Here is a 9314-nt window from a genome sequence, read left to right on the forward strand (position 1 = left end):
CCCCCACCCACCAGTCTCATCCGGTTAAGGAGGCCCACAGTTAGCTGGAGCACACACTGCGGAGGAGGCTGTTGCCAACCAGTGCTTCCTGTTGTGGGCTTCAGCTGGAAGGAGAGCATTAGATTTCATAGAGATAATCAGGATCTGTCTGCGGTCTCAGGACAGGAAGACCACAATAATAAAATATCATTCATGAGATCTATATTTTAAGTCTACTTCTGCTACTGTAGTATACGTCTATATTTCTGTTGCTGCAGTATTTTGGCCTTGTATAGAACATTTAAATCTATCCAGAATATGTTATATTGTGTATTATTGTGATATATGTCTAGATAGGTTTGTATTAGCTGTTTATTGTTTTTATTTGATTATGTTATACTTTATTACACCTTTTGAAAATATTAATGCCTGAACTTTTGAAAGAACATACATAACATTCATCTGTTTGCAACTCATTATCATATATAATATCAATATTCCAATTACTGTATACTAGACTATGCTGCACAGTTTCTATTATATTCTGTTTCTATTAAATTATATTTTATTGTGTTGCACTGTTGGAGGAGCCTCTGACCTCAGATTTTCATTGTCATAACTACACTGTAAGCACACATGACAATAAAAGCCTTGAAACTTGAAACACACTGCTGCTGTAACAAAATAATGTGGGATAAACAAAGTATCTATCTATTTATAAAATAGATACTTTGGGTGGAAGTAGTGCTGTTTTTCCGCATGGTGTCAGGAGGATGATGAGCAACATATCAAGAGTGTGTCCACATTCTCCTCCTGCTTATAGTTGCTGAGTCAGCACAATGTGACTGAATGGGAGCATTGATTCTCTGATTGCTTGCCCTGTCACTCAGAGATGACTCACCTCGCTTCCTCAATTCGCTTCCACGCTCTCATATCCTCTTCCTCCTCAGAGATATCCCCCCCGGGAACACACATGGCCCCAGCTGGCCTGCACGTGGTTTAATGGTCCTGTCAATACATTAAAGTAGCAAGGGTGCTTACGCATTAATCTCAGACATCAGTTAAATAAATTGGCATATGGTTGTGGGGGAGGAAATGGTAATCTGCCGTCTCTCTAGAAAGATTAGTAGGAGGATCAAGGGGGGATAGACATGAGAGTCTGTTTCTAATGTGGTATTACTGATTAGCTGTTGACCGCGACAAAAGAGCAAACAGCAGCGTTGCATTGATTTGGCAGAGTTGAAATAAATGCTATTGTGCAGCTAGCCTACTGCACTCAAAATGAACGCTGTGTATGAAATTGAATGAAAGAGAATAATGTTTAGCAATGAGGCAAAGTAAAAAAAATGCAGGTATTGTAGCCTACTTAAGCACAATGTGGAGGTTGTTGATACTTTTACATAAGTAGCTGCATACTAATCCTTTTGTAAAACGTTTATTTCTTGTAGATTGTATTCAATTTGAGTGAAAGCTGTCGACAGGATGGAAGAAGTGTTTAACTTAAGTAACAATATTACACTTTAGAAATCCTCTGTCTAATTAAAGTCCTTCGTTTAAAATTGTACATAAGCAAATAATACAGAAATATAAGCATCAACATTTAATAAAAGTATGAAAAGTAAAATGATTCATATATAGAAACATACATTAATATCGCTGGATTATAATAGAGGGACAAGTGATGCGGTCATGTTTAGGCATCACTAATGTTCCAGCTGGTAAAAGTGAAGCTAATTTAAATTGCTTTATTTACTGTTGGGTAGAGCAATCTATAATAAAGGTATAGGCCTACTGTGTTATTTTATTAATAATCAAACATCTAAATCTACAAAGTAGTGAAGAAAAAATTATATTTCCTTCTGAAATAAAGTGAAAGTAAAACTAAATGTTTTCTTTGTAACTAGAATTGATAATACTTCCTCAATATTTGTTTAGGAATTGAGAGGTTTTGGCATCTTGTGTGGAATAACTATTCACTTACTACTCAAATGTGTGCATGTACGTTATAAAAACAAAGAGTAAAGCACCAGAGATCCATTCTGACTGTGTCTTGAGATGTATAATAAAAGGCACCGGAGTTCCCCTGTGGGTACAGCACTCACTGAAAACAAGCTTTCATTGACTGCCATCCAACATCATGGCATTTCTCCACGACAGGAAGTTATTTTCCTGCTCAAACACACCGCTGTGCCAGCGCACTCTTCACAGGCAGCTCGGGGGTTTGGCTCTAAAGGAGTTCTAGTTGTAGCTCAGGAGGCAGAGAGAAAAGCAGCTGTGACAGGCAGTGAGCATGCACCATGTTGGAGAGACAATGTGAGCTAGTAGCAGAGAAAGATTAGCTGGGAAGTGATAAAATCATATTACCCATTTTTTTGGCAGTTTTCTCTAGTAAAATAAATGTCAGCTTCACAGCATGAGTCAAACAAGACACTGATAATCAAATCAAACCCATAGATCCATATGTACAATGACTGAGGGTTAGATAAGTGAATTATTGATTAAACTCAGGTTGAGACAATATAATTCCAATTCCATTGTTGTTCAATAATTGGAATAACCAAATGCATGACTTTCTTATTACTGCCATTCAGTGCTATTTTTTAATTAATTAGTCTCATTATTGGATAGGAAATAACCAAATCAAATTCAGCGCCATTTGTGTTAGTGTTTCTTGAAATAACTCGAAAGATAAACTAAGTTTCAGTACAGATAACTAGGCTCTCTACACATGTGGAAATAAGAAAGGTTCCTTTTTGGACGAGCGAGATATGCCAAAGAGCAACCATTATAACATCAGCAGAGGCTAGTAGCATGCATCCCGTTTGTATGCTTTCAATGGTGCTTAAAAGGCAAATGAACTCAGACCAAGACAACCATTCCCAAATAAAGACATCTTTCAGGAGTGCTTTAAAAGGTTGTGTTGTATAAATCACTTCACATTTTGAAGCTGGCTTCTGTTTTTGAAAATAATCATAGTATTCTCAACAAAAGGCAACGCTTTAAATCAGAAACACTGTACAGAGCCAAATATGCGGCGCATGACGTCATTGAAAGACAAGCTCTTTCTCTTTTGGCAGAATTGGAGGCAGCTGATTACTTTGGGCTGGGCAGACTTCCAGTCAGAGAGCCTGTCTCGGATTTTAATGTCTGCTATCTCACTGTACAAAAACAACATGCAGCTCCACTTGTTGAGACACTCGGGGGAAACTGGAAAGATAATCAGTAGCGTTTTTGCATTCTTATACATTTTGCTTTCCTATGTTCATTTACTGCAATATCCACTAGATGTTATGTTGATACAAAAGACATTTAGGCACAGCAAATTCATATCAATCTTTATTGTATTTAGAAATCCACGCATCAAATCTTTTTTATTATTTTTTCCTTTACCATTTACAACAGGGAGGAATGGGGGACAAGCTAGACGTCATGCCTTTCCCAGCAGGCGCGATGCACTACAGGATGGGCTGAAATGGAAGAGGGGGACAGAGATACATAAAGTGCTTTTGTCAACAGTTTTCTTGTTTTAATAGAAAAAAGGATCAAAACAAAAGGTTGGAGGGTGGAGGGAGAGGACGCGGGGGTCCATGGACGTGAGTGCGTGAGAAGTAGGGAAGAAGTTGACAGGTTGATGAGGAGGAAGAGAGTGGTGGGGGGTATTTATCTTTAAAAAAAAAAAAAAGCGTTCGAATAAAAAACAAAAACAAACAAGTGGTCTCAACCCAGGATGAGGCTGGACTTGCCACCGGGGGGGTTTCTCCGGCCGCCTGCGGCAGCGATGGCCACCCCCGACGGGGCGGCAGGCTCTGTCGTCTCCTTCGGCTCCTCCTGCTGCTCCACCTCGTTTTCGGGACACTCTGCAGGCGCTACAGAGACACGTTTATTCAAAACATGATATTCAATGAAGGCCATCACATTTATCTGCTAAAACTTAGCCTGGAAGCTAATTGGATTAGCTGCATAAGTAGTAAGAAAAAAAGAAATAAACAGTTTCAGGGAGATAACAAAGTAAAACAAATATGTACTGCCTTTTTTTTGTGACTACATTTTACAACAGATAATATTGACAAATATCATACACCTACAATTGTACCACAATATTTTTGGTAATACTATAGCGAACATGAAGGGAAAACACAGCATTAACAAATACATTTTAAAATCACTTGAGCCTCAAGTTTCAATCCTTTTTTGTTTCCAATTAACATGTTCATTCCTCCCCGATGTATTGCTACTTATCACAGTTTCGTTTTATGAGTCATATTTTAAGCTTTCATTGATTAATCAAGATCATTACCACCCTTTCTGAGCTAAGTGATCTCATAGAAATGGACCTCTGACCTGCGCCTTACAGCTGACTTACTGACGAGGTAACGAGCGGCAGTCTTAGTAAATGAACAAATTCAAACTCAATGAAACTGCAGCGCATATTTGTGCCACATGGTTTAAATCTTGCTCTGGGTCCGCCTGCCTTCCTGTCTGTGCGCTAACCTTTCTTCTAAAGGAATGTGAAGAAACAGGCTAGTTACACTGTTTATAAAATTATTCTCAATATCTTTCATTTTTAATGTACACTTCAAAGTACACACGCACAATCAGATTCAAAGCAGGGCCGATAAGTGAGCTTTTATTTCTTAATGTTGTGGTCAAACCCTTCCATTATCTGAGCAGCTGCCACTCTCTCACAGACAAGCACCTGGAGCTTAATAAAAAGCTTTTCATACTAAGTGAAGGCTGCCATCACAGAACAGCTGCCTGACTACAGACCATCACGCCATCATGACAGGGAGAAACCAAGATCAAAGAGATCACGTGATGTTGACTTAGAAAGGGAGAACATGTGTACTGTATCTTTAAAAAGACTCGGTGTGTTGCATGCAGGGAGATTGAAATGACCTGATCTACCAAGGAGCTATTCACTGGGTAATCAGAGTCATGCTCTGCTCTTTAGGCATAGAGAGAGTGGGACAAACATGTAGTCTTTTATAAACAGCTCAAAGGTTCAGGATACTTACCATCATTTGCTGGTTCTTGGCCATTCTCACCCTATAAGGAAAAGACAAAGATATTTAATATCCTGAACCAAAGTGATGTTTTCAGCTGTATATATATATATAAAAAGGCCTTCCTGTATTCTGTATCTAAATCCGATTAAGTGTTGTTAACTAAACCACACACCAGAAGAGTACATAATGTAAAGAAATATAATTATTTTAAAGCACCACCAACAATGTGGTTGTTCAAACAGAAGCTTTTCTGCCACCTGCAGATACCAACCATTATGATACTACGACCGTTGAGAAACGATAGGGTTCAAACTGCTTTCAAAAATAATATGCATTAATATTACTTCCTGCTTTCGCCGTGTTTATTATTATTCAACCAACATCAGTCTTGATCAGAACTAGAAAATAATCACTTTACAAATTGTAACCCTTTAAATGCCAGTCTGTGTACATAATTTAATTGTCGTTTTGTAATAAAAAAACAAAAACATAAAATTTATTATTTTCTGTATACTAAGTACGAGGGTTTTTCCCATTTTTATTCAGTCTTGGATATGTCAATGATGCATTGCTTCAAACCCCATTTAGTTCTAAATAGAGAAGCTACATTTGGTGAAAATGTACACCGGATATTATATTACATTATTTTGTATTATTTATACTGTATGCTGTAATGGCCAAAACAAACCTACAACCAAACTGTATGCATTAACAGCCGAAATGATTGGAAAATGTAAAAAGTCCCCGTTGAGGCAGAAGAGTTAACACTGGGATTACATATGTCACTTCAAAATATTGATCCGACAACATCCTGGGTCAGTTTCAAATAGATGGATTAAGTCACCCATCCCCCAATGCCTTTTCGATTAAACAGAATTATTGTTAATCTGTGACTGTGTGCTTTCCAGCCCCCATCCAGGCTGCGGCTCTGTTTTGGAAACAGCGCCTGTCAGACAGTCTGAAGTACCTCTTGTCTCTCTTTCCAGACCATGGCCGCCCCGGAGTTGTGGATGGTGGTCAGTTCAGGATCAGGGTTCTTGGGGAAGAGAAGGGGCTGCGGGCACCGCCTCAGAGGGGCGGAGGGCTCCCCACACAGGGTCCCTGCTGCTGCCCCGGCTGGGAAGAGACAGACAGATTAGAACAGCAAACCACCAAGCGGAGTTTAATAGGCAGATTAATAGCCCAATATCACAAATCTGTCTCAGTGGGCTTTACGATCTGCAGATAAAACCCTCCATCTTGATAACACAAACTTGGAAACACAGCATTTATAAACTAGCTGTAATTCCTCTTTTTTATGATGATTGTTTTATTTCAGTCCAATGGATTACATTCAAAAGGTAGACAGGGAAAAAAGAGGAGACAAATCATGAGTCAGGCTTCAAAGCAGCATACCATATGGACACTAATCCAATTATCCCCAAAGCCAACCCAGAAACCAAATGTTTTTAACTCACGAGGTTAACATGCTTACCAAAAGACTCATCTTCTCAGATTTGACAAAACATCAGCTTTTTCAAAAGGGAATTTGACCAAAATAACATGAGACTAAATCAGTGAGAACCAACAGGAAACATCACCAAAGCTGCTTGGGCGTCTGCAACAGACACGGAAAACACAGTGGAACACTTCCAGGCAGACAACATGAAAGCCAAAACGCACATAACTGAACCAGAAAGAGCATTACATCCAGTGTTTGTCCCACTGTGGGGAACTGAAGCCACACAAGAAGGTGAAAGCCCGGCTGGAGCCCAGAGGGCAGGGAGGGGACAGACTGTCTTTGTCATGAGCAGAACAACTGCTGCTGTAGAAGCGTAGGAGTGGCCATTAGGAGTGGCCATTGTTGTTAATGGAGTGAAGTGAATCAGCAGTATGGAGAGCCTCGATCACTCCACATTAAGAGCTCCTTCATCACTGGCTCCACATCAATTAACTGGACAGTCATTCTGATAAAACCTGCTTCATGGACTGATGCATTATGTTCTCATCACTTCAACATAAAGCTCTCTTCTTAAGCGAATATGTCTCCTGGGTGCATGCGCGAGATAAATGTATGATAACAGCGAGTTCACTGGGTGACAGGCTGGAAGGCAGCAACTGCACTGACGCTGCTGCTGGCATCCCAGCATCCTCTCTGATTACAGAGTGATCCTCATGTGGTCAGGAGCCGAGGGGGCTTCAACACACCAACAGCTCTGCTATCTGAAAACTAAATCTGATGAACAACCTGCCAAAGACTCTGGCTGAAGAAAAATAGGCTTATGTGTCCGCTTAACAAAAGCTTCCATTATACATTTGTTTAGTGAAGAACAATTTCTCCATTAAAATATTATGACTTCACAAAACACACTTTTTTGAGACAAATGTGGAGATATTAATTTATAAGGGTCCACTGCTCAGTTTTGAAGGTTCCCTGAATATACATGTATTTCATCTTGGCAAGATGACAGAAGACATGTGGTCTTTACAAAACTAATGTCACTCTCGCTGTGACCAGTTTTTGTTGAATATACTTCTTATAGAAGAGGCTACAGGCTCTTATTGGTCTATTACCTCATTCACACCAACGGTGTTTCAGGGCCGGTTCGGAGCTGGAGCTTGAAAAGCACCGGGTTTTCCTGTTCACACCGCAGCGGAGCAGCCTCTTAGCTCCGGAATCCGGTTCATTTCGAGCACCAAAAAGTTGTCCGGCCAGAGCAAAAGCACTGCATACGTCACGCTTACGTCGAGACGGGGGCAGGGGCGGGATCAACTCCTGGACAACAACAAAAAGCCGGCGTTTCATCCAGTTTGTACACAACGATGGAGAAACTTAACAAGCAGCAGTGGTCCACTGAAGAGACCAGCTACCTACTGGATTCTGTGTAACCCAGTAACCTTCAAGAACTTAAACATATATAATAGTTCTTATCTTTCCAATAAAATATAAAAGCAACATTTGATAGTAAAGTGTTTTCCGTTTATAAACTTACAACGCAACAGCGTAGGACTGACTACTCTAGCAAAAAAAAAATTATATTTTGGATTGCCAACAAAATGTCACTCCGCCGAAGGTCTCGACCTCGAATCTTTCAGTGGGCCCAAAGGACATAGTGTGGCGTCGCCTCGTCGGGTAAGAATCGGAGGACCTTTATAATGGCCAAGTAAATGCTCGTGGTTTTTCTAACAGCCGGTCTCGTTTTTCGTTATCGTATGCAGTGGCGAATGCAGCTCTGCCGTCCCGTCCTCCGCCCTAGTTGAGACCTGTTGTGTTTTTCGGCCGGCAAAGTAGTCAAACATGTGGAAAAACAGTATGTCTATCCTGCTGTGACTGTGATCTGAAGTCAAAGCGAGGTGGGGTAGCTTCACTACCAGCGATGCACTCTCTGGTCGGTAATCCTAAATTATTTTCAGTGAATAATAGTACTGTATCACGTTTGAACCACAGCCCTATGAAAAAAACGTAAATGGTAAAAGACTTTATCTCAACCTTTTACACTTACTTATCGTTAGGCCGATGAGATCTATGACCCTAGACCTGGCAGTCTTGCTCGCTACTGCATACGACCTCTCTCGGTGCACGACACTAGGACGTAGGTCAATCTACAACATAACCACCTATGTTCGTCTCTCAAGGACTCTTCGAGATGCGCGTTCCAAGACACCGAAATCCTATGCGTGACGCGTAGTGGCGTAAAATGCCACTATGCAAGTGTCGGTGCAAGTTATCTTGCTAGCTGACGTACCGAACTGCTGGCGTCATTAGGTCGACTCTCACGCTGATTAGAACCCGTCTTTTTTTCTACTCATCTTCGGGCGCTTCGATATTGGAGCCTTAAATCTTTTTGGCGCGAAGACTTGGAGCTTTTCTGCCGCTCGCGTGGCAGTCATACTCACTCTCCAAAACTTTTGCCTCAACTGCAACCACAGCTACTCCATAGACTTACTGAAGCGGTTATTTACTAGACTTATATCACACGGCAGGACACTCGGTTGTGCCGATTTCTGTCCGACCCGTTGCTCTAAAGTGCTAGCTAACTTTCAGAGAGCTATGCCGTAGTATAGTGTGTTGTCGTTGAGGCCTAACGTTTGTATGCACGATTTCTCGAAAGTCTTCAAGTCTTCGTCTTTATGATAGCCAAATTTTCTTCGTAGGCGAGTAGTAATGTGACGGCTGTCTCACGGCTGACCATGGAATTGCGCAAGTACACCGCAGTAGCAAACGCAGTACTGCATTCGGCAAAGCGCACGACGAAGTATTCGGTTTGCGCGTCGCCTTTGGGCGAGTGTCGACTGTGTTTGTTGTTGTTACCGGCATAACTCCGAGGTCGAGCGAGACATGAGAAGTTC

General features: G+C 41.0%; 1 protein-coding gene across 1 annotated transcript in view; it reads right to left on the reverse strand.

The window, feature by feature from the left end:
* Positions 1-3299: 3299 nt before the first annotated feature.
* The window catches only part of jpt1 (Jupiter microtubule associated homolog 1), a 15503-nt gene continuing 9488 nt past the window's right edge, over positions 3300-9314 (reverse strand). Inside the window, exons 3-5 of the mRNA XM_010771811.1 lie at positions 5953-6101; positions 4995-5025; positions 3300-3845 (exon numbers count right to left, since the gene is read on the reverse strand). Coding sequence (XP_010770113.1) covers positions 3697-3845; positions 4995-5025; positions 5953-6101 — 329 coding nt within the window. The 3' untranslated portion in view covers positions 3300-3696. The remainder of the gene's footprint in view (positions 3846-4994; positions 5026-5952; positions 6102-9314) is intronic.

This window comes from Notothenia coriiceps, unplaced genomic scaffold, assembly GCF_000735185.1.
Source record: "Notothenia coriiceps isolate Sejong01 unplaced genomic scaffold, NC01 NC01_scaffold00010592, whole genome shotgun sequence".
Classification (NCBI taxonomy): Eukaryota; Metazoa; Chordata; class Actinopteri; order Perciformes; family Nototheniidae; genus Notothenia; species Notothenia coriiceps.